This window comes from Sciurus carolinensis, chromosome 9 (assembly GCF_902686445.1).
Source record: "Sciurus carolinensis chromosome 9, mSciCar1.2, whole genome shotgun sequence".
Classification (NCBI taxonomy): Eukaryota; Metazoa; Chordata; class Mammalia; order Rodentia; family Sciuridae; genus Sciurus; species Sciurus carolinensis.
In genome coordinates, this window is record NC_062221.1 from 73,845,636 (window position 1) to 73,871,157 (window position 25,522).

Genomic DNA, 25,522 nt, shown 5'->3' on the forward strand with positions numbered 1-25,522 from the left:
GATAAGCCTTTTCCCTTTATGAATCAACTATTTCAGCTATTTGTATAGTAACAGAAAATGCTAATACACCTAGCAAAGTATTTATTTGTTTGTTTTTGGTACTCGAAATTGAACCCAGGAGTACTTAACCACTGAGCCACATTCCTATACCTTTTTATTTTTAATTTTGAGATAGGATTGTACTAAGTTGCGGAGGGTCTTGCTAAGTTGTTGAGGCTGGTCTCAAGCTTGCAATCGTCCTGCCTCAGCCTTCCGAGTTGCTGGGATTACAGGCATGTACCACCATGTCTGGCCAAAGTTTTCTTTCAAAAATGAAGGAAATAGGTTTGTGATAGAGCACTTGCTTTGCATGTGTGGTGCAAGTTCATGGTTTTGATCCTTAGCACTGGAAAAAAGAAGGAAGAAAGGAAGGAAGGAAGATTCTAAAAAACTGAAGGAGTATATCACTGTGAGGCCAGATTTACAGAAAATATTCAATGGAGTACTTTGAGTTGGAATGAAAAGATGATAAATGAGCAATATGAAAACATGAAAGTATAAAACTCACTGATACAGGTAAATATATAGTCAAATTCAGAAATGTAGTAAAAGTAACTATAGTTGTAAACAAACAATATAAGTAGATGTAAAGTATGCCATTGTTTGCACAAAAATGTATACAAGGAAAGAAGTTTAATTGTAGAATCTCTGTATGCTATTAAAATTAAGATAGTCTCAGCTTAAATTAAGATGTTATAAAATATATCACATCAGTCTCATAGAAACCACAAAGAAAATCTTCAGTAGATGCATAAAAGATAAAAAGAAAGTAATCAAAACATACTATTATAAAAATACAGCATCACAAAGAAAAAGCAAGATTAGAAGTAAGGAGCAAAAGAACTATGAAAAAGTCAATAAAATTAACAAAATGCCAGTAGTAAATTGTTACTATTAATAATTGCTTTATTGTAAATGGATTGAATTCTTCAATCAAAAGACACATATTAAATGAATGTATTAAAAAACAAAGACTAACAATATGTTGCTTCTGAGAGACTCATTTTAGTCTTAAGGACACACATACTGAGAGTGAAGGAATGAAGAAAGATATTTAAGGCAAATGATAACAAAAAGAGAGCAGGGTAGTTACACTTTTATCAGACAAAATAAACTTTAAATAAAGAATGGTAAAAGAGCTGGGTGCAGTAGTGCACACCTGTAATCCCAGCAGTTCAGATGCTGAAGCAGGAGAACTGCAAGTTCAAAGCCAGCCTCAGCAACTTAGTGAGGCCCTAAGCAACTCAGCGAGACCATGTCTCTAAATAAAATACAAAAAAGGGCCTGGGGATGTGGCTTAGTGGTTAAGTGCCCCTGCGTTTATTCCCCAGTACAAAAAAAAAAAAAAAAAAAGAATAGTAAAAGAGACAAAGAAGGTCATTATAAAATAGTGAAAAGGTCAATTCATTAGGAGGATACAACAATTTTAATTATATATGCACCAACATTGGAGTACCTAAATATTTAAAGCAAATATTAATTTGCTTTAAATTAATTAATTTTTTAGAGACTAAAAAATCATGGTAAGGGACTACAACATTCCACTTTAAACAATGGATAGATAAACCAGACAGAAAATCAATAATCAATAATTAATCAATGGACTTGAACAAAACATTAGACTAAATGAGTCTAACATGCATACACAAAATATTCCATTCAACAGCAGCAAAATATACATTCTTTTCAAGCACACGTGGAACATTTTTCAAGATATATCATATGTTAGGTCACAAAACAAGTATTTATGCCCCAAATATTGTTGAGCTTAATTACATAAAACAGACACTACTCAGCCTAAGGACTAAAATAGACTCCTTTACAATAATACTGTATGATTTCAACACACTTCTCCCACCAATAGATAGATCATCCAGACATAAACTCAATAAATAATCAGTCCTAATATTATAAATAAATGGATTTAACAGACATCTATAAAATATTTCACCTGACAACAGCATAATTCACTTTCTTCTTAGCTGCTCATGAAACCATCTCCAAAACAGACCATTATTTAGGCTACAAGGAAACTAATCGAATACAAAAACATAGATATAGTTCCTTACATCTTATCTGATCATACAGCAGGAAGTTAGAAATAAACACATGAAAAATCACCAAAGTACAGAAAGTATAAAAACCATACTATACAAAAAAAATACACTTCTGGATGATGAATGGATTATAGAAGAAATAAGGGATGAAAATAAAAATTACAAATGAGAATCAGAGAGCCACGGGCGGTTGCCAGAGGAGGAGCTGCGTGGTGAGCTGTTTGAACTCAGAGTGGGCGCTCCTGAGCGCCGGGGGACTGCCTGGAGGAAGAGGAGGAGCGCGGCGGGACGCTTGGTCTGGGAGTGACTGCATCAGAACCACAGGCGGTTGCCAGAGGAGGAGCTGCGTGGTGAACTGTTTGAACTCAGAGTGAGCGCTCCTGAGTGCTGGGAGGTTGCCCGGAGGAGGAGGAGGAGCGCGGCGTGTTGCTTGACCTGGGAGTGACTGCATCAGAGCCGCGGGCGGTTGCCGAAGGAGGAGCTGCGTGACGAGCTGTTTGAACTCGGAGCAGCTGCTCCAGAACACTGGTGGCCTGCCTGGAGGAGGAGAGCAGTGCGACGCTTAGTCTGGGAGTGACTGCATCAGAACCACAGGCGATTGCCAGAGGAGGAGGCGAGTGGTGAGTTGATTGGACTAAAAGCGACCGCTCCTGAACACCGGTGGCCTTCCTGGAGGAGGAGTGTGGTGAGTCACCTGGTCTCGGAGCCACCGCCCCTGAACACCCGGGGGGCTACCCCAAGGAGGAGGAGGAGGAACAGGGCAGGTCACTTGGACTTGGAGTGACTGCCTAGGGCTACGGGTGGTTGGCGGGAGGAGGAGACCCGAAGTGAGTTGCTTGGACTCCTAGTGACTGCGTTGGAAACCGGGCGGCTATCCGGAGGAGGAGGTGTGTGGCGGGTCTCTGGGTCTCGGAGCTATTGTACGGGGCTCCAGGCGGTGGCTCAGAGGAGGGGCCACATAGCCAGGCGATTGGTGCAGAGCAGCGTCCCAGGAGCTAGGTGGCTTCTTGCTGGAAGAGCCGCACAGAGACACGCCTAGGGGCGGAGCGAAGTTTCCAGGGCGGCGGGCAGATTCTCTGGGAGAGGCAGCCTAAGGAGACTCGCCTGCAAAGGGTGAGGCTCCCAGGCCCAGGACGTAGGCCCGGGCCCCTGGGATCGTTGCAGAGGAAGACAGCCCAGCCCAGGTGGTAGTTGTAGATTGAGGGGAACCTCTAGGAGGGCAACTGACCAGCAAGACGTCCCCACCGAGTGACTCTTCCCGGCCGGGGGAGGTTTTCCCACAGGGACGGTAAAGCCAGAGACATAGGCACAAACAGGCCTTGCCTCAGCCCACAGCCTAGTTCCCCATTGGATGACCATTGGTCAACAAGTAGAGGCACCTCTGCCCACTAGCAGGGAATATACGCCACCTGAGGGTTACCACACCTAGAGAGGCAGCTTCTTCGTGGAGCTCTGCATTATCAACCTCCTCCAAGACGTCAGGCTACTGAAGGATAAGAGGGGATATACTAGCAATCTTCAGGGACATTATAAGTTGATAGAGGAAATCTGCAATATCTTAATGACCCACTGATTCCTGAACAATATGAGAAAACAAGGGAAGAAAATGCCCCAAACAAATCTAGATGTTACATCAATAAAATCCAACGACAGCATGGCAGAAGAAATGACAGAAAGGGAGTTCAGAATGTACATAATTAAAATGATTAGGGAAGCAAACGATGAGATGAAAGAGCAAATGCAGGCATTGAATGATCGCACCAATCGACAGTTAACAGAGCAAATTCAGGAAGCAAAAGATCATTTCAATAAAGAGTTAGAGATATTGAAAAAAAACCAAACAGAAATCCTTGAAATGAAGGAAACAATAAACCAAATCAAGAACTCCATAGAAAGCATAACCAATAGGATAGAACAGCTGGAAGACAGAACTTCAGATATTGAAGACAAAATATTTAACCTCGAAAACAAAGTTGAACAAACAGAGAAGATGATGAGAAATCATGAACAGAATCTCCAAGAACTATGGGATATCATGAAAAGGCCAAATTTGAGAATTATTGGGATTGAGGAAGGCTTAGAGAAACAAACCAAAGGAATGAACAATCTATTTGAAGAAATAATATCAGAAAATTTCCCAAATCTGAAGAATGAAATGGAAAATCAAGTCCAAGAGGCTTATAGGACTCCAAATACACAAAATTACAACAGACCCACACCAAGGCACATTATAATGAAAATACCTAACATACAAAATAAAGACAGAATTTTAAAGGCGGTGAGATAAAAGAACCAAATTACATTCAGGGGGAAGCCAATACGGATATCAGCAGATTTTTCAATCCAGACCCTAAAAGCTAGAAGGGCCTGGAACAACATTTTTCAAGCTCTGAAAGAAAATGGATGCCAACCAAGAATCTTATACCCAGCAAAACTTACCTTCAAATTTGACGATGAAATAAGATCATTCCATGATAAACAAAAGCTAAAAGAATTTACAAAAAGAAAGCCAGCATTACAGAACATTCTCAGCAAAATATTTCATGAGGAAGAGATAAAAAACAAAGAAGCAAATCAGCAAAGGGAGGAATTATCCTAAAGGAACTGTCAAATAAAGGAGGAACCAAGATGTGTCAAAAATTTTAAATATGAACCAAATGACTGGGAATACAAATCATATCTCAATAATAACACTGAATGTTAATGGCCTGAATTCATCAATCAAAAGACATAGACTGGCAGATTGGATTAAAAAGAAAGATCCAACAATATGTTGCCTGCAAGAGACTCACCTCATAGAAAGAGATACCCATAGACTAAAGGTGAAAGGATGGGGAAAAACATACCATGCACATGGGCTCAGCAAAAAAGCTGGAGTATCCATCCTCATTTCAGATAAAGTAAACTTCAAGCCAATGTTAGTTAGAAGGGATAAAGAAGGACATTTCATACTGCTTAAGGGAAGCATAAATCAGCAAGATATAATAATCATAAACATCTATGCCCCAAATAGTGGCTCATCCATATATGTTAAACAAATCCTTCTCAATTTTAGAAACCAAATAGACCATAACACAATAATACTAGGTGATTTTAACACGCCTCTTTCACCACTGGACAGATCTTCCAAACAAAAATTGAACAAAGAAACCATAGATCTCAATAACACAATCAATAATTTAGACTTAACAGACATTTATAGAATATACCATCCAACCAAGAGCGAATACACTTTCTTCTCAGCAGCACATGGATCCTTCTCTAAAATAGACCATATTTTATGCCACAAAGCTAATGTCAGCAAATACAAGAAGATAGAGACACTACCTTGTATTCTATCAGATCATAATGGATTGAAGTTAGAAATAAATGAAAGAGTAAAAAACAGAAACTACTCCAACACCTGGAGATTAAACAATATGTTATTATATGATGAATGGATAACAGAAGATATTAGGAAGGAAATTTAAAAATTCTTAGAGGGAAATGAGAACAAAGAAACATCATATCAAAATCTCTGGGACACTATGAAAGCAGTACTTAGAGGAAAATTTATTTCATGGAGCGCATTTAATAAAAGAAGTAAAACTCAACAAATAAATGACCTAACACTACAGCTCAAAGCCCTAGAAAAAGAAGAACAGACCAACACCAAAAGTAGTAGAAGACAGAAAATAGTTAAACTGAGAGCTGAAATCAACGAAATTGAAACAAAAGAAACAATACAAAAAATTGACACAATAAATAGTTGGTTCTTCGAAAAAATAAACAAAATTGATAAACCTTTAGCCACACTAACAAAGAGAAGATGAGAGAAAACCCAAATCACTAAAATTCGGAATGAACAAGGAAATATCACAACAGACACGATTGAAATACAAAACATAATTAGAAGCTATTTTGAAAATCTATACTCCAACAAAATAGAAAATTTCGAAGACATCAACAGGTTTCTAGAGACATATGAATTGCCTAAACTGAACGAGGAGGACATACACAATTTAAATAGACCAATTTCAAGTAATGAAATAGAAGAAGTCATCAAAAGCCTTCCAACAAAGAAAAGTCCAGGACCAGATGGGTTCTCAGCCAAGTTCTACAAAACTTTTAAAGAAGAACTCATTCCAATACTTCTCAAAGTATTCCAGAAAATAGAAGAGGAGGGAACTCTCCCAAACTCATTCTATGAAGCCAATATTACCCTGATTCCTAAACCAGACAGAGACACATCAAGGAAAGAAAATTTCAGACCAATATCCTTAATGAACATCGATGCAAAAATTCTCAACAAAATTTTAGCAAATCGCATACAAAAACATATTAAAAAGATAGTGCACCATGATCAAGTGGGTTTCATCCCAGGGATGCAAGGTTGGTTCAACATCAGGAAATCAATAAATGTAATTCACCATATCAATAGACTTAAAGTCAAGAATCACATGATTATTTTGATAGATGCAGAAAAAGCATTTGATAAAATACAGCACCCCTTCATGCTCAAAACAGTAGAAAAAATAGGGATAGTGGGAACATTCCTTAATATTGTAAAGGCCATCTATTCTAAACCCATGGCTAATATCATTCTAAATGGTGAAAAACTGAAAGCATTCCCTCTAAAAACTGGAACAAGGCAGGGATGCCCTCTTTCACCACTTCTATTCAATATCGTCCTTGAAACTCTAACCAGAGCAATTAAACAGACCAAAGAAATTAAAGGGATACGAATAGGAAAAGAAGAACTCAAACTATCCCTATTTGCTGATGATATGATGGTATACTTAGAGGAACCAGGAAATTCCACCAGAAAACTTTTAGATCTCATAAGTGAATTCAGTAAAGTAGCGGGATATAAGATCAATGCACATAAATCTAAGGCATTTTTATATATAAGCGATGAATTTCAGAAAGAGAAATTAGGAAAACTACCCCATTCACAATAGCTTCGAAAAAATAAAGTATTTGGGAATCAATCTCACAAAAGTGGTGAAAGACCTCTACAATGAGAACTACAGAACACTAAGAAAGAAATTAAAGAAAACCTTAGAAGATGGACAGATCTCCCATGTTCTTGGATAGGAAGAATTAATATTGTCAAAATGGCCATACTACCAAAAGTGCTATACAGATTCAATGCAATTCCAATTAAAATCCCAATGATGTACCTTACAGAAATAGAGCAAGCAATTATGAAATTCATCTGGAAGAATAAAAAACCCAGAATAGCTAAAGCAATCCTTGGCAGAAAGAGTGAAGCAGGGGGTATCGCAATACCAGATCTTCAACTCTACTACAAAGCAATAGTAACAAAAACGGCATGGTATTGGTACCAAAATAGAAAGGTGGATCAATGGTACAGAATAGAGGACATGGACACAAACCCAAATAAATACAATTTTCTCATACTAGACAAAGGGGCCAAAAATATGCAATGGAGAAAAGATAGCCTCTTCAACAAATGGTGCTGGGAGAATTGGAAATCCATATGCAACAGAATGAAACTAAACCCATATCTCTCACCATGCATGAAACTAAACTCAAAATGGATTAAGGATCTCGGAATCAGACCAGAGACCTTGCATCTTATAGAAGAAAAAGTAGGTCCAGAGCTTCAACATGTCGGCTTAGGACCAGACTTCCTCAACAGGACTCCCATAGCACAAGAAATAAAAGCAAGAATTAATAACTGGGATAGATTCAAACTAAAAAGCTTTCTCTCAGCAAAGGAAACTATCAGCAATGCAAAGAAAGAGCCTACAGAGTGGGAGAAAATCTTTGCCAATCATACTTCAGATAGAGCGCTAATCTCCAGAATCTATAAAGAACTCAAAAAACTCTACACCAAGAATGTAAATAATTCAACTGACAAATGGGCTAAGGAAATGAATAGACACTTCACAGAAGAAGATATGACAAGCAATCAACAAACATATGGAAAAATGTTCAACATCTCTAGTAATAAGAGAAATGCAAATCAAAACCACCCTAAGATTCCATCTCACCCCAAGTAGAATGGCAATTATCAAGAATACAAGCAACAACAGGTGTTGGCGAGGATGTGGGGAGAAAGGTACACTCTTACATTGCTGGTGGGGCTGCAAATTAGTGCAGCCACTCTGGAAAGCAGTGTGGAGATTCCTTAGAAAACTTGGAATGGAGCCACCATTTGACCCAGCTATCCCACTCCTTGGCCTATACCCAAAGGACTTAAAATCAGCATATTACAGAGATACAGCCACATCAATGTTCATAGCTGCTCAGTTCACAATAGCCAGATTGTGGAACCAACCTAGATGTCCTTCAATTGATGAATGGATAAAGAAAATGTGGTATATATATACAATGGAATATTACTCAGCCATAAAGAACGATAAAATTATGGCATTTGCAGGCAAATGGATGAAACTGGAGAATATCATGCTAAGTGAGATAAGCCAATCTCAAAAAACCAAAGGAAGAATGATATCGCTAATAAGTGGATGATGACACATAATGGGGGGTGGGAAGGGTTAGTGTTGGGGTTGGAGTTGGGTTTAGGGAGGGGGGCAGGAATGGAGGAAGGAAGGACTGTATAGATGGAGGGGAAGGGTGGGAGGGGAGGGGGGGAAGGGAAAAATGGCAGAATGAATCAAACAACATTACCCTATGTAAATTTATGATTACACAAATAGTATGCCTTTACGCCATGTACAGACAGAGAAACAACATGTATCCCATTTGTTTACAATAAAAAAAAAAACAACAAAAAAAAAACAAATGAGAATCAAATGAAGATAGTGATATAATATACTACAACCTGTGGGACACTCTGAATGCATTTTTAAGAGTATAGTTTATATCCAAGTGTACCTACACAAAAAAAATCAAAAAGATTTACAAATAAACAATCTAATGATTTATGTCATGACCCTACAAAAATAAGAACCAAATCCAAAAACCAGTACAACAAAGAAAACAATTAAAATCATAGCCAAAATCAATGAAATAGAGAATAAAAGTACAATACAAAGGATAAATGAAATGAAGAGTTGGTTCTTTGAAAAGAAAAACAAGATAGATAATGCTTTAACTAAACTAACAATATGAAAAAGAGAGAAAACATAAACTGATCAAATTAGAGATGAAAAAGGAGAAATTACCACAGACATCACAGAAATGCAGACTCACAAGAAACTATTTTGAGAATTTACACTGCAATAAATGTGAAAACCTAAAAGAAAAGGATATTTTTCTAGACACACATGACCTGCCAAAATTGAATCAAGAAGATAAAAACTAAACAGACCAATAATAAGCAATGAGATAGAAGCAGTAATAAAAAGCCTTCCAACAAAGGTAAACCCAGGACTAGGTAAATTCTCAGCTGAATTCTACCAGACCTTTAAAGAAGACCAAATGCCAATGCTCTTCAAATTATTTCATGAGATAGAAAGGGATGGAACACTTCCAAATTCATTCTATGATGCCAATATCACCCTAATATCAAAAACAAGATAGGGACACATCAAGGGAAGAAAACTATGGACCAATATCCCTGATGAACTTAGATGCAAAAAGCCTTAATAAGATATTAGCAAATTATATTAAAAAACATATTAAGAAGATTTTGTATCATGACCAAGTTCGTTTCATTCCAGTGATACAAGGACACTTTAACAAATGCAAATGAACAGATGTAATTCACCACATAAATACAATTAAGAACAAAAATCATATAGTCATCTCAAAAGATGCAGAGATTCTTCAACAAAATTTAGAATCTGTTCATGATAAAAAAAAAAAAAAACACTGAAGAAACTATAGAGATAGAAGGAATTTACCTCAACACCATTAAGGCTATATAGGATAAATCCAAAGCCAACATTATAGTGATTGAAAAAGTGAAATCACTTCCTTTAAAATTCAGAATAAATTAAGGATGTCTACTCTCACCACTCCTACTGAATATAGTATTAGAAGTTCTAGCCAGAGCAATTAGGCAAGAAAAGAAAATAAAAGAATAAAAACAGGGAAGGAAGAAGTCAAATTATCACTCTTTCAGATGATATCTATGACCCTACACTTACAAGATCCAAAAAGTTCCATCAGAAGACTACTAGAGTTTATAATGAAATAATCAAATTTAGCAAAGTAGCAGGCTCTAAAATCAACATGCAAAAATCAGTAACTTTACCATATACCAATAATGAAATTGCTGAGAAAGAAATCAGGAAAACAATCCCATTCACAAACAAAACAAACGAAACCAAACCAACCACCCAAACAGACAAAACCTCCCAAACCTAGGAATCCAACCAAGAAGGTGAATGACCTCTACAATGAAAACCATAGAACACTGAAAAAATAAATTAAAGATACAAAAAGATGAAAATATCTCTCATGTTCATGGATAGGCAGAATTGATACTGGTAAACTGGCCATATTACCCAAAGCAATATACAACTTCAATGTAATCCTCATCAAAATACCTATGACATTTTCCATAGAACTAGAAAGAAACAATCTGAAAATTCATTTGGAAGAAGAAAAGACACAGAGTAGACAAAATGATCTTAAGCCAAACAAAACAAAACAATAACAACAACAACAAACAATGCTGGAGGCATCATGATACTACAGAGCTATAGTGACAAAAACTGCATGGTAAAAAACAGACACAAAAACCAATGGAACAGAACAGAAGACACAGAGACAAACCTGCAAAGAAAGTCATCTGATCCTTAACAAAGGTGACAAAAATAGACTTTGGCAAAAAGACAGCTTTTTTAACAAATGGTCCTAGGAAAACTGGTTGTGCCCATGTAGAAAAATCCATGTAGATCCTTATCTCTCACTCTGTATGAATGTAAACCCCAAATGGATCAAAGACCTAGGATTTATACCAGAAACTATGCAACTCCTAGATGAAAATGTAGGGTCAACACTCCAACATACAGGTAAAGGGAAGAACTTCCTCGATAGAACTCCTAAAGTTCTGGAAATCATGACAAGAGTTAATAAATGGGATGGCATCAGGTTAAAAAAACTTCTGCACAGCAAAGGAAACAATGAATAATGTGAAGAAAGAAACCACAGAATGTGAGAAAACCTTTGCTATTTACTCTTCTGACAGGATAATATTCAGAATATATAAAGAACTTAAAAAGCTTTCCACCAAAATCCCAAATAACTCCATTAATAAATGGGCAAATGAACTAAACAGACAATTCCCAAAAGAAGAAATACAAATGGTTAACAAATACATGGAAAAAATGTTCAACATCTTTAGCAGTTAAGGAAACTACAATGAGAGTTCATCTTACTCCAGTTAGAATGGTAGTTATCAAGAATATAATCAATAATACATGCTGAAGAGGATGGGGTAAAAAAGGAACACTTTTATACTGTTGGTGGGATTGTAAATTAACACGCAGACAGCACTAAAGTCAGTATGGAGATTTCTCAAAAGACAAGGAATAAAACCACCATATGATCCAGCTTTACCACTCCTTGGTATTTAACCTAAAGAATTAAACAACATACTATAGTGATAAATACATACCTATGTTTATAGCACCACAATTCACAATAGACAAATTATGGAACCAGTCTAGTGGATGAATGGATAAAGAAAAATGTGATATATATACCCAACAGAGTTTTATTTATGAATAAAGAAGAATGAAATCATGTCATTTGCAGGAAAACAGAAATCGAGAATACTATGTTAAACAAAACAAATCAAACTCAGATAGTCAAGGCTTGTATGTTTTCTTTCAAATGTGGAAGCTAGAGAGGATAAAAGAAAAGAAAGTTGGGGGGAATATCATGGAAAGTAAAAGGAAATCAGCAGAGGAAAGTAACCAGGGGGAGGGAGGAGAAGAGGGAAAGGGGAAATACTGGGGAATAAAATTGACCAAATTTTATTGTTGTATCATGTAAATGCATGAATGTGTAACAACAAATCCCATCATTAAGTATAATTCTAGTGCATGAGTAAAAATTATGGAAAGAAAAAACATGGAAAATACATCTCAGGGACACCTTGATTTGCAGCTTGTGAGACTCTGAGCAGGAAAACTGGCTCTTCTATGCTTGGACTTCTGTACAATAATAAATGTGAATTATTTTAAAAAGCATTAAATACCTATGAATAAGACTATTGAAAGTCATGAAGAATTATTTATGTCAATAATTCACATACTGAGAGAACATAAAGAGGACCCCAATAAATGAAAGGATCAGGGATTGTAAATACTCATTTTAAAGCTGTCACCTCTCCCCAAACTAATCTGATTGAATGCAATCCCAATATAAAATCTCACTAGTGTGTGCTTGTGTGTGAATGTGTGTGTATGTTTGTGTAACTTAGTAAATAATTCTAAAAACTTATATGCACAAGTGCAAGAATGTCCAAGGTATTTTTTGAAGAACAGGGTGAGTGGACTTGTTTTACTAGATATTAAGACTTCTTCCAGGACTGGGGTTGTGGCTCAGTGGTAGAGCAGTGGCCTGGCATGTGTGATGCCCTGAGTTCAATCCTCAGCACCACATATAAGTAAATAAATAAAATAAAATCCATCGACAACTAAAAAAAAATATTAAGAAAAAGACTTGTTCCAGTGCACAATGATTAAGATAGTCTTGTGAAACAGGAATATCAACAAATACACTATAAACAATATAAATAAAGAGCAGTGGAGAAGGCATAGTTTTTATACTAAAAGGCACTTGGTCAACTGGACAACTGTTGGAAAAAAATGCCCTACCAAAAAATCAATTCCAAATAGATCTAGTATATGAATGTGAAAGTCAACAAGCAACAAGTGAAACCAACATTCTCCATTAAAAAAAACACAAATAACTTCTACAACCATATAGAAAACCATATTTAGAAGCTTGGAGAGACTCCTAATAGGACACCACAAGTACTAATTGTAAAGACAAAGAATGTTAAATTTGACTATATTAAAATTAAAGAGGATCTGTTCATTAAAAGAGATATTTAAGAGCTAGGAAAGAAGATATTGGGAAGATATATGCAACAAACAATCACAAAGAGCTCATAACCAGTAGATGTAGAAAACAGTCACAAAGACAAACAGTAAAAAATAACTATTTCCAAATGTCCAATAAACAAATTAAAAGGTATGCAATTGCCTTAGTAAACAGGAAAAGGCAAAATGAAACTTACCAAAACAACTAATGCTAAAAACATGGACAATAGTAGGCACTGGTAAGGATATACAATTAAACTCTTACACACTGTTGGTGGGAGTGCAAACTGGTACAGTCACTTCTTTTCTATTAAAGCTAAGAAACTACATACCTCACAATCTAGCAACTGATCTTCAAGGTGTATACTCAAGAGAATGTGTCACTGAGAGACATACAAGAATGTCCATAGCAAAAAAATTTTTTGTAATAGCTCCAGGTTGTAAACAATCTGCATGTCCATTAAAAACAGAATGGATAAATTGTAACATTCCACACAATGAATACTATACAACCATGAATATGAATGAAGAATAGCAACATACAAATGGTGGATCAATCTCACAGACAAGATTTTGAGCAAAACAAATAAGATACAAATGAATACATACTGGATATGGTTCTCTTTATGCACAGTTCAAAAGGCTGACAAATCTAAACAAAAGCGTCTCATGATTCATGGTTAGCAGTAAAAATATAAAGAAAAGTGAGGAAGCTATTATTATAAATATCAGAATAACAATTCTTTTGTGGGGAGAAAGTATTGTGAGGGAAAGAAAAGGGGATTCTGGGAGGATGGTCATGTTCTATCTTTTAAAAACTTGAATGTAAATAGAAGTATGTTTACTTCTATTCAGAGTCATACATGTTTTGTAAAGTCTGTTGAATATGCGCTTTTACAATAATGAGAATGAAAAGGTTGTTCTTTTTCTCCTATTCCATACCTGGTACAGCATAAAACTCAGGGGGTCCTCTGGCTTTTCATAGACTAAATTTTCAGTGATCTGCTGAGAGAGAGAATAAGACATCACATTTTGGTTCTAAGAGAAAGTTATGCAGCTAGGTTATAACTAACCAATCTTTCCAAATAACCTAACATATACCATAGTATTTTGAAAAAATTAATGTATCTCTACAAATTGACAACTTACTTTCTTACTACTGAAAACTTAGGCAGCTTCAGATAAAATTTGGAGGGCAAAAAATTTAATAATAAGTAGAAATGGATATTTATAGTAGTTTCTAAGGTGATAGAGGTAATGAGAAATTTTGGAGAATCTTTGGTTTGAGAATTGTGATTTCGCTAGACTGATAAATTATAAGTTATTTGTTTTGAAGAGCAGTCAAAGAAAAGACTTCTGACTAAAAATTGAACACATGCACATGATGTAACCCTGTATATAACCTTTCTTCTGAGACATTGGTTTCTAAAAGGTGAAAATTATGTTAATTATTTTGCAATATTAAATGAGGTTGAATATATCAAATTTAAAAAACTCACTTCTATACCTTTGTGTTGTTATTGAATAACACAAAAAATTAAAATAAAGTAAATATACTTTTCAATTGCAGGGAATAACAATCAGGCAAGTTTTAGGTATACAATATTCAGATATATCTAATGTACTCACATCATTCAATTATATATTTCATATATATATTTTGATTGAACATATACTTGGAAACTACTTTTTAAATTACCTTTTTTTTTTTTGGGTGCTGGGGTTCAAACCCAGGGCCTTGTACTTACAAAGCAAGCACTCTACCGACTGATCTATCTCCCCAGCCCCTTAAATTACTTTTTAAACTCACAATTAAAGAGACAGATTGAGAAATTTACCTGGAATATTTGCAGAATGTTGTGCTTCTCCATGTACTGCAGTGAAACTTCATAAGGATCTTCATAAACTCCAGGAGGCTTCCTTTTATATGCACCTTGATTGGTCATATGAGAACTCTTTGCTTGCTCCTCTGAATAATCATCCTGAAATGGAAAATATGCCCCCCCCACCAAGTAGTTTTTAATAAATTTAAAAGCTCCAGCAATTTTTGCTGTTGTTACAACCAGTGGAATCTAGTACTGACAGTATCTTACTAGCAGGAGTCAGAGACAGCGACTTAGCTCATCCTTCAAGCAATATGATATACCTCGAGTCCTGGCAGTTACCTTGGACATCTCCAATCTACTTCAAATACTTTTCCCTTCACAGGGATCTCCAGTCAAATCCAAATTTCTTCCCTTGGTAGAAACCTAGAGAGGGGAGGTGACTTAGTGCCACAGAGTTAGTAACAGAACCAGAATTTGAAACTTAGGTTTTCTAAATACTAGTTCCTTGATCCTTCCAATGGCCTTAGAGTAGTAGAGGAAGAAATTCATCTTTTCCTACCCTTCTCCTACCCTTCCTGAAACTTATGGGTCACACTCAACATCCTTTATCCAATATGTGTCTTCTTATCCCTTATCCCTACCTCATTCCACAGGCCTCTCTCCACCACCACCCATGGTACATATAAAATACCCCTTTAACCTACAGTACTGATTCCTGTGGCTTGATTTTTTTCTTGACTGAGGACATCCAATTTAGTTGAGACGGAGGGCAATCTTTGGTAAAAGCTTTGGTTTTTTTCTAGAAAATGTCCAGTGAATCTGGTATCAATTGGGTACTGGGATTGCAAAGGGCTTCTACTTTCAGTTTCCATTTCATATGAAATTGTGGATTTGAAGAATGTTTCGCTATCCTCAAATGTGCAGGGCTGTATTTTGTATTGACCCTCTTTGCCATCACCAAACTGGGGAAATAGTCCATACTCAGACACAGAGGAAGATAGGTAGTCTTTAAAGTAAGCCTCTCTGTCTACCAGGTAGTCAGCCTGGTCAGGTTGACCGAAGTCATCCTCCTCAATCTTAAGCTGGTCAACTTGGTCAAACGTCTGCTGTTGAGTTCCTTCAGTGGCTTGGTGGTCAACATTGTAGAGGTTTGTTACATATGTTCCATAGTCAGCTTTATCAATTTTCTTATAAGTTCTTTTCTCAGTTAGACTGTCCACAGTCTCTTCAGAAGTTCCTGGGTCAGATGACTCAGACAGTCTCTGGTAAGTTGTTTCCAAAGTTTTTCTTTCAGCCTGGTAAGATGTTCTGGTATCAGTTGTCCAGAAACTGTTGGATCAGGTGGAATGGACAATCTATCATCAGTCTGCCAGAAGCTCTTTTCTCACTCTGGCTGGATAGTCTGCGGTCACTTTGTATGGAAGCTCCTCTTTCAGACTGGGTGGACATTCTGTGGTCGGCCTGTTCAGAAACTCTTCTCTCGACCTGTCTAGACAAGCTTCCTTCAGTCCGTTCAGAAGTCCTTTGATCAGTCAAGCCAGGCACCTGGCGATCAGTCAGCACATCTGCGACATTTTCAACTTGATCGTATGTCTTGTCACCAGTCTGTTCGGATGATTTTAGCTCATCCTGGTCATATGGGCTGTTCTCCAGGTGTTCAGAGTCTTTGTGGTTAGCTTGGTCAAACATGATGGGTTCAGGCTCTCCCGATAGTCTTTGGGCAGTTTGGTCATATTCCTCCCCTTGATCCTGGTTCTTCTGGTTGTCATCTTTTTGGTTATCAGTGTGGCCAGCAGTTGGGGATGCGGCTGGGCTTTCTTCTTCCAGGGATTCTCCTGGATCCTCTTCTGCAGGATCGTCCATTCTCTGAGATCTCCCTGACTGGTCTCAGTTGCCAGGCGCTGTGGGCGGGGCCTCGTTGTCCCGGAGACCCTCGTAGAGCGTGGCTTCCTTAGGCTTTGTTCCTGCCTGGGCGTCCGTCTGATGGGCGAGTGAGCGCCTGGCCCTGGCCATCGTGCTCTCAGCAGGACTGCAGGGTTCTGACTGCAGCCTTCTACTGAGGAGCGTGCCTCCCACACGCAGGCAACCACCACATACAGGCCTTGGGGCCCACGTGGATGTCTCCAGTCCTACCCTCCTGGGTTTCCGCAGAGGGTCCCAGCGGTGTGAGAACTAGACCTTCTCAGGTACCACTCCTCCAATTCACACCCCCAAACCACAAGCGGGCCACGTACCTGAACAGAGATTCCTGTTACCATCAAATCAAAGTCATGCTTCTTCCAATTTTGACTTTTGTGTTACTATAGTTGTGTTGCAAGGTTGCATGGTGTGTTAGTGTTGGGCACCGTGCTTAGTAAATCTAGAATGCTAGAATCTAAATGTTATTCTTTAGGTTCTTATCAATATTGGGGTGATGTGGCTAAATGGCCTTTTTTTAAAAAATATATTTTAGCCATCCCCTGTGGGCATGCCTATAATCCAGCTACTTGGTCTGCTGAGGCAGGAGGATCACAAGTTTGAAGTCAGCCTCAGCAATTTAGACCCAAGCAATTTAGTGAGGCCTATCTCAAAAGGGCTGGGGATATAGCTTAGTGGTTAGGTGCCCCTGGGTTCAATCCACAGTACCAAAGCAAAACAACCCCACCCCACACACTGAAAAACAACAAAATACATTTTACAGTACTTCTTTTCAAAACAGTGCCAGTGCTATTTTCAGTGGTACAAGGAAGAGTTTAGAGCTAACATTAATGTTACCAAAACCATATGGATTTTTTCTTACAGTAAAGGAGTATAGAAAGGAGAGTTTTACCCTTCCCAGCCTCTTCTCTGTCTCACAGGACAGGTTAGCAATTTCCCATCTCCTTTGTAAAGCACATCTGGCTGTTGGAAACAAGCCCCAAGGTGTTTTCTTGATGAATTGGACCTATGATCTATGCCTGGACCACCAGAGAAGGAAGTTCCATTGAGAATGGATTCTAAAATCACATATTCAGTGATCTTAGACCAGAAAGAAAGTTTAGGGGGAGGCCAAACCCGAATTCCAGAAAGGAAGGGAGTAAAGAAAGTGGGAGAAAGATACCAGCAGGAATATTGAACAAGAAGGGAGTTTGCACTTGATAGTGGTGGCCAGTGGGGCCACTTTTGAGATTTGGCTCCTTCATTTTGAAATAAATCTTACTAATGCACTTCAGAGTCTGCAGACCCCTCTACATTCAGAAGCAGGATAGTAAAGAGGTACACATTTTGCTTCAATTCTCCAAAACCTAGAATCACTGAGGCAGGCCAAAGATTGTCAGGCATTCCATCAATAGGAGTTTAGGGATGAGCAATTAGAGATGAGGTTTAAAATCTAATTGTAAATAGTTGTGATCAAGCTGTATGTAGTAACTGTTAGCACAAAAACAAAACAAAACAAAACTAACAGGGGCAGGACAGAAGCCTCAGGAATCATCTCAGCTGTTCATTCAGAAACAAAGTTTCACACCAGAACAGGGAATGCAGGGATGAAATGGCACCAGTTGGCCCACTTTCCTGGTGGAAAATGAGCCACTGAATGAAGAAAGGGACTGGGTTATATATTGTGAGGAGTGGTCTAGTGAGCATATCAGTTTCCTTGGGCACTCAGGAATTTGAGCTGTTTTGGGCTGGGGTCTGTGGGCAGTGTCCGGAGAGGATTTACTTTGAAGGAGATTAATGCCTCCTAGAGACTCCAGGGTGATAAAATACCTCCTCCCTGTCTGCAGCTGGGACCTGGAAAACATCTGTCTCGGGAGATGAAGGCTGTCATTGCGTGGCCTTCTTTTCACTCCCTTTTCCCAGGCCACATTATCTTGGGATTTTTCATTTTCCTTATCTATTAGTAACCATACTTAGAAGCAGAAAGGGGTAACTAGACTCACTGAAGGAAAATCATTTATGTAAACATTCCTAGAACATAGTGGGTGCTCAAGAAGTGTTTATTGAATATGCATTTATGAATTGCCTGCCACTTTTGTTTATTTAAGAATGTGTGGAGCAAATGAACACTGTTTAGAGTAACATAGATATAAGCTATGGTTGTAGGCATTGGTATGGCAGATCTGTTTTTTCATTTTATAATTTAAGTATACTCATGTGTTGTGCCCAAAGGCTCGAGACCCCACAAGGACCACCAGAGACCACGATCAATGCAAGCAGCAAAGAGTCACTTATTAGCAAGTTCGAACCTGGTCCTCTGCGTCCTTAACCAGTGACGCTAAGAGAGGCCCCCAGTCCATGTTAGTAGGGTTTTTATAATAAAAGGCAAGCAGTTTTACAGTGTTCTTTTAATTGGTTAACATTTGAACAGCTAAACATTAGTCCTCCTCTGGTTGGGTCCTGCCAATCTATTTGATTTTCATTGGGTCCTGCCAGAACTGAATGGTCCTAGTGGAAGAAGGGAGGAGGGAAGGGGTGAACTATGCAGGAGCTGAGTCGGGGCTAAGCCCTGCTCCCGTCCTTGACGGATAAGGTCTCCAGGAAGCTGCACATTCCTTGGACAAATATCTCTTAATAACCTTGGTAAGCACAAGGGCCCCGCAGTCCTGTCTGTCCTTGAGACAGTTAGCAGCACAGATACCACCCTGCTCTCAACACATGTAGAAAAGCAAGAAAAATAAGCATAAAGGAAACATGTCCTTAGCACTCAAGATGTAATTTTTATTAATATTTTGATGTACATCCTTCTGGAATTAGCCTGATGCAAATCCATATGCCTGTATCTTTAAATGTGTATACATTTTACAAAATTACTCTTCATTGATTAGAGATCTTTCTGTTTTTTTTTTTAATGTAAGTGTTTATTAATTTCACTCTGAGCCTTGCTTTTACTGCATCCTATGTTTCTGGGTGTGTTGTGTTCTCATTTTCATTCATCTCAAAGTATTTTCTCATTTCCCTTGTGATTTCTTTGACAAGTTTGTAAAATTTTGTTGTTTAATTTCCAAATATTTGTGAATTTTCCGGTTTTCTTTCTATTACTGATTTCTAGCTTTGTCCTGCAATGTTCAGAGAAGATACGTTGCATGATTTCAATCTTTTAAAATATATTGTCTTGTTTTGTGGTCTACTGAATTGTTTATCCTGGAAAAATGTTCCAAGAAAGGAATGTGTATATGTACCCCATTTTCTTTATTCAGTCATCTATTGAAGGGCACCTAGGTTTGTTCCATAGCTTGGCTATTGTAAGTTGTGCAGCTGTAAAGAAGAATAACATTATGGCATTTGCTAGTAAATGAATGGAACTGGAGACTATCATAAGTGTAATAAGGCAGTCCCAAAAGTCAAAAGTCAAATGTTTTCTTGGATATGTGGAAGCTAATAAAGGGAGGGGGATAAAAGAATTGAAGATCAGTGAATTGAAGATGAAGGGGAATGAAGAGAAGGGAGGAAGAGGGATGCGATATGGAAAGACAGTGGATCTGACCAAACTTTCCTACATAGATATATGAATATACCTCAGTGAATTTCACCATCATGTATATTCACAAGACATAAAAAAAAAATATATATATATATATAAATATATATATATATATATTTATATATATATAAAGTAAATAGCAGTAAGATCAGTAGAGTAGAAGGAAGGGAACCACTGGAGGAAGGAGGAGAGGGAAAAGGGAAAACTGGGGACTGAATAATTAGAACGAATTATGTTCCATGCTTTGATAATCACGTCAAAATGAATCCTAATGTTAGGTATAACTAAAAAGAACCAAAAATAAAAAAAAGATATTTAACTGTCCTTGTTCCCCATCCCCTGCCCAAAGTGTGTATTTGCTATTGTTGGATAGAATGTTCTTTATGTGTTTGGTCTAGGTGGTTTATAGTGTTTTCAGCAAGTCCTATGTTTGTTTACTGATCTTCTTTCTAGATAGTTTATCCATTATTGAAAGTGAGGTATTGAAATCCCCAACTATTTTTGTAAAACTGTTTCTCTTTCCCCCTTAAAAGCACTCAGTGTTTGTTTCATATATTTTGGAGTTCTGTTGTTTGGTGCAGTATGTTTATAATCACAAGAGCTTCTCATTTAGTTGAACCTTTTATCAATACATAATGTACTTCTTTGTCTCTTGTAACAATTTTTTGACTTAATGTCTATTTTATCTATTAGTATAGAAACTCCAGCTCTTTTGGTCACTGTTGGCAAAAGATATCTTTTTCCACTCTCTCACTTTCAACCTATTTGTATCTCTGGAACTAACAAGACACTCTTATAGACAGCACATAGCTGGATCATGTTTTTTTTTTTTTTTAAATCCATTCTGCCAATCTGTTCCTTTTTCTTTGGAGAACTTAATAACTGAGGAGGAAGGACTTACTACTGCCAGTCTATCATTAGTTTTCTGTAGTTATATCTTTTTTTGTACCTTAATTCCTTCATCACTGCTTTTCTTGTGTTAATAGATTTTTATAGTGTACCGTGTTAATTCCTTTCTTATTCCTTTATGAGTATAATTTTTATTATTTTATTAGTAGTGAACCGCTTATGCTTGAAGCCATAGTACGCAAAACTGTTCCTATACAGCTCTATTTCTCCTCTTTTAAATTGTCACAAATCACATCCTTATATGGTGTGTGTCCATTAATATAGATTTGTAATTATTGTTTTGTGCATTATAATTTAAATCATATAAAAAGAGAAAAGATAAAAACCAAATATACAATAATACTAGATTTCAAATTAGGATCTATATTAGTGTTATTTTCTTCATATAGCTTCAAGTTGCTATCTAATCATTTCTACTTAAGGTCTTTCTTTGAAATTTCTTGTATGGCAGGCTTACTATAGATGAAGTTTCTCAGATTTGTTTATCTAGGAAAGTCTTAATTTCCTCTTTATTTTTTAGTTGATAGTTTTGCTGGATGTATAATTTTTTGAGAATATTTCTTTTAATACTTTAAATATATAATCCTGCTGCCTTCTTGTCTCCATGAGTCCTGCTAAGAAGTTGACTATTGATCCTGAAGATTCTTGTGTTCAAGCCACATTCTCCTTTGCTGCTTTCAAGAGTCTCTTCCAGAAAGTCTGACTTTTACAGTAGAATGGATAGGACATAATTCTTCTATGTTCATATATGAATACATGACCACTGAAACTCCACATCATGTACAACCACAAGAATGGGATCCTAATTAGAGTAAGTTATCCTCCATGTATGTATAATATGTCAAATACACTCTATTGTCATGTATATCTAAAAAGAACAAATAAAAAATAAAGACCATAATAGATAACATGTTAAGATTAGACGATTTCTTAAAATTTACATCATATATCCAATTTTTCTTTTTTCCTTTTATTATTATCTTCTTGCCTTTGTGGTAAACCATTTGAGTAGATATGTTGGATCCATTTTGGACACTGGATTTCATTCTTTATATTATATGCCTGTTTTTATACAAATATAACTTACTCTTGAGTATTATATTAAAAAAGAAAGTTTGACTTTTGATCATTTGATAGTGATGTGCCACAGTGCATTGTTTTGTTATTATTCTTGGAATCTTTGTTGAGATCTTGGATGTGTAGATTGGTTTCTTTTATCATAATTGAGAAGTTTTTAGCCATTGGTTCTTCAAATATTCTTTTTTGCCTCCCCACTGATTTTGGAGCTCCCATTATGCATATGTGGTATACTTGATAATGTCCTGTAGGTCTCAGGCTATATTCATTTTTCTTCATTCTTTTGCTTTCTGCTCCCCTGGCTTAATAATTTTTTTTTTGGCTTAATAATTTTAACTGACCTGTCTTTAAGTTTGCTGATCTTTTCTTCTGCTTCCTCAAATCAGTTATTAAAATCCTGTAGGGAATTTTTCCTTTCAGTTATTATTTTCAGCTCTGGAATTTTTATTTGGTCCCATTTTATGATTTCTATTTCTTTGTTGCTATTTTCCCTTTGTTAAGACACTGTTTTCCTGATTTCCATGAGTTCTTCATCCATTGGTACATTTAACTCTTTGAACATACTTAAGACAATTGATTTAGAGTTTTTGTCTAGTGTGCTCAGTATATGTACTTCCTTAACGATAGTTTCTGTCACTTTCTCTTGGGAATGGGCCACACTTTCTTGTTTCTTTCTTTGAACGATCATAATAAAAACAAAGTTGAAAAGTGAACATTTTATGTATTATAATATAACAGCTCTGGAAATCGTATTCTTCCTCTTCTTGTTTTTTTGTTTGTTTGTTTGTTGTTTGTTTTAAGTAGGTATGTATTTTGTTTGTTCAGTGGTTTTTCTAAACTCTTTTTGTAAAGCCTATATTCTCCATCATCTTTGGGCTCTGAAACCTTTATTCCTTTAATTGTAGTCAGCTAGCATTTTGACATATTTTCTTGAAATCCTAGAGTTAAAAATAAAAACAAAAAACTTTCCCAGGCTTTGTAGATTGGCTTTGTGTTGGGGAAGTCCTTCAGTGCTTTGGCAATACCTATAACTTTTTGCTTACAGTGAGCCTAAAACCAACCAGAGGTGGAAAATTAGGGTTTCTCAGATCTTTTAGCATGCATCCTTCTCTGGGCATATACGTGTCTTTCTAGATATCTAGACATGCAGGAACTTTTCAATTTCCTAATTATTCAAATAATCTCTCTCCCTAGCTTTTCCTGCCAAGCTGTCAACATGTCTGTTGTTTACCTTGATCTTCATCTTTTGACCCAGATGTCAACAGATTGCTTTTCGATGTTTTTGAGGAATACCCTTTTTATAGCCACTTCTTTCTTCCCTTCCTTCTTTTCCCCCTCCTTACCTACTTCCCTTCCTTCCTTCCTTCCTTTCTTTCTTTCCCTCCCATCCTCTCCTTTCTCCTCTTTTTTCTCTCTCTTCCTTTCTTTGGTGCCTTCTGAGAGTTCTAAGGTCAAAGAAAGGCAAGAACCTTATGTCAGTCCTTCAGATAGTTCCCTGACAGATCAAAACACATAACCCCAATTCTTTGAGAACAAGAGCTGCCCTACGTCTTCTGGAACCAGGGATGGTGACTTCACACTGTTAATATGGTCTACCATCTCCAAAACTGCTGCCAAACTGGGGACAGTGAGAAAAAGGACCAATAATTGTGCTGTAGTGCTCTCCTGCTGTTTGTAAACAGCCACTTTCTTGATTCAGCATTCATTTTAGTAAACTATTGTCTCTTTTCCACAGTTCCAACAAAATGGATTCTGACAGTTTTTGTGCCTCTTTTTTCATTGTTTCTGTGGAGGAACAGGTCCTTGAGGAGGAACAGGTCCTTGAAGACATCTTATTCCACCATTTTCACTGATGTCACATCCCTGACTACTTTAAATTTAAAAAATGGAGCATCGAGTTTTCACATCTGGATTTCTAGCTTCTTTTGAAGAATTGGAAAATCATCAACTCTGAACCCACAGTCCCACAGGGTGATAGTTGCCCGGTGAGTTGACCAGTTCATGTAGGGCGTACATTCTGTTTCCTCACATTTTGCCCCTGCCCCTTAATCATTTAAGTTACTGTTTGGTTTCTCCACTTATTTTAATTTTCCATTTCTTTAATATTACACAGTGATTAAAAGCCCAGGCCTTGAGCCTGACAAACTGAATTTGAATGTTGTCCTCATCATTTGATGGGTCTATGTCCTTAGGCAAGTTACCTGATCTCTGTGATCCTTGATGTCTTCACTGTAAAAGAAGGATAAACATAACTGCTTAACAGGTTGTTGAGGTCATTAAATGTTATAATATTTCTAAGTAATTTATCCCAGTGCCCAATATTCCACAAGTAGTCATCTTGGGTCTCAATGTAAATTTATTAAAGTCATATTTTAAGTCTTTTGGTAATGTTTGAAATTTTTCTTAAGTGTTGAGTATATTTTTTAAAAAGTTCTTCTTATGTAATTATGAGTTTTGTTGTTGTGAATTGGGTTTTTTCTAACATACTTTCTAAATGGTTAATGCTGATCTGTAAGAAAGCATTAACTAGGATTTCCTTTATTCTGCTGTTTTTTTGCTCTCTTATTAGATTAGTTTTTCAGATAAGTAATTGGATTTTTCTAAATAGATAATAATATCTATTAATATTAAATAGGATTGCCAAACACTATTTAGTAATTCTGAAGATTACAGATATTTTAACTTTATTTCTGGATATGATGGGAATGTACTATTAAGTGCTATGTTTAATTTTTGTTTCATATATATCTATGAAAGTTTCTCTTTACATTTTACTAAAGGATTTTAATTGGGTTCAGAATTTTATGAAATTATTTATGTTATGTATTGAAATCACAATATGATTATATCCATTAATTAATTCATGTAGTTACCTGAATAGATTTTTAAATGTTGACTCAGTAATCCATTTTCGTGATAATATTTTCTTGGTCATCCTGTATTTGTTTCTTAGTATAGTTTTACAATCATTTGTTAATATTTTATTTACAATATTTGTATTCTATTAACTAGTGAAATTGATGTATTTGTATCCTAGTTTGTTAAATTTGGGTATCAAGATTATGCTATCTTCGTAAAATAAATTAAGAAACTTTCTTTTTCTGTGAGCTGAAATAGTTTAGTATATAGGACCTATCTGTTTTTCAAGATTTCCTCAAACACACCTATAAAATCACATGATCTATAAGCCCAGTGACTTGT

At 36.6% G+C, this 25,522-nt stretch overlaps 1 protein-coding gene across 1 annotated transcript in view; it reads right to left on the reverse strand.

Annotated features, from left to right (window-relative positions):
* The window catches only part of Tex55 (testis expressed 55), a 48,448-nt gene extending 31,690 nt beyond the window's left edge, over positions 1-16,758 (reverse strand). The window contains 5 exon segments of the mRNA XM_047565488.1: positions 14,012-14,074; positions 14,908-15,051; positions 15,600-16,213; positions 16,216-16,266; positions 16,269-16,758. Of these exon segments, the coding sequence (XP_047421444.1) occupies positions 14,012-14,074; positions 14,908-15,051; positions 15,600-16,213; positions 16,216-16,266; positions 16,269-16,758 (1,362 nt within the window).
* Between the last annotated feature and the right edge of the window lie 8,764 nt (positions 16,759-25,522).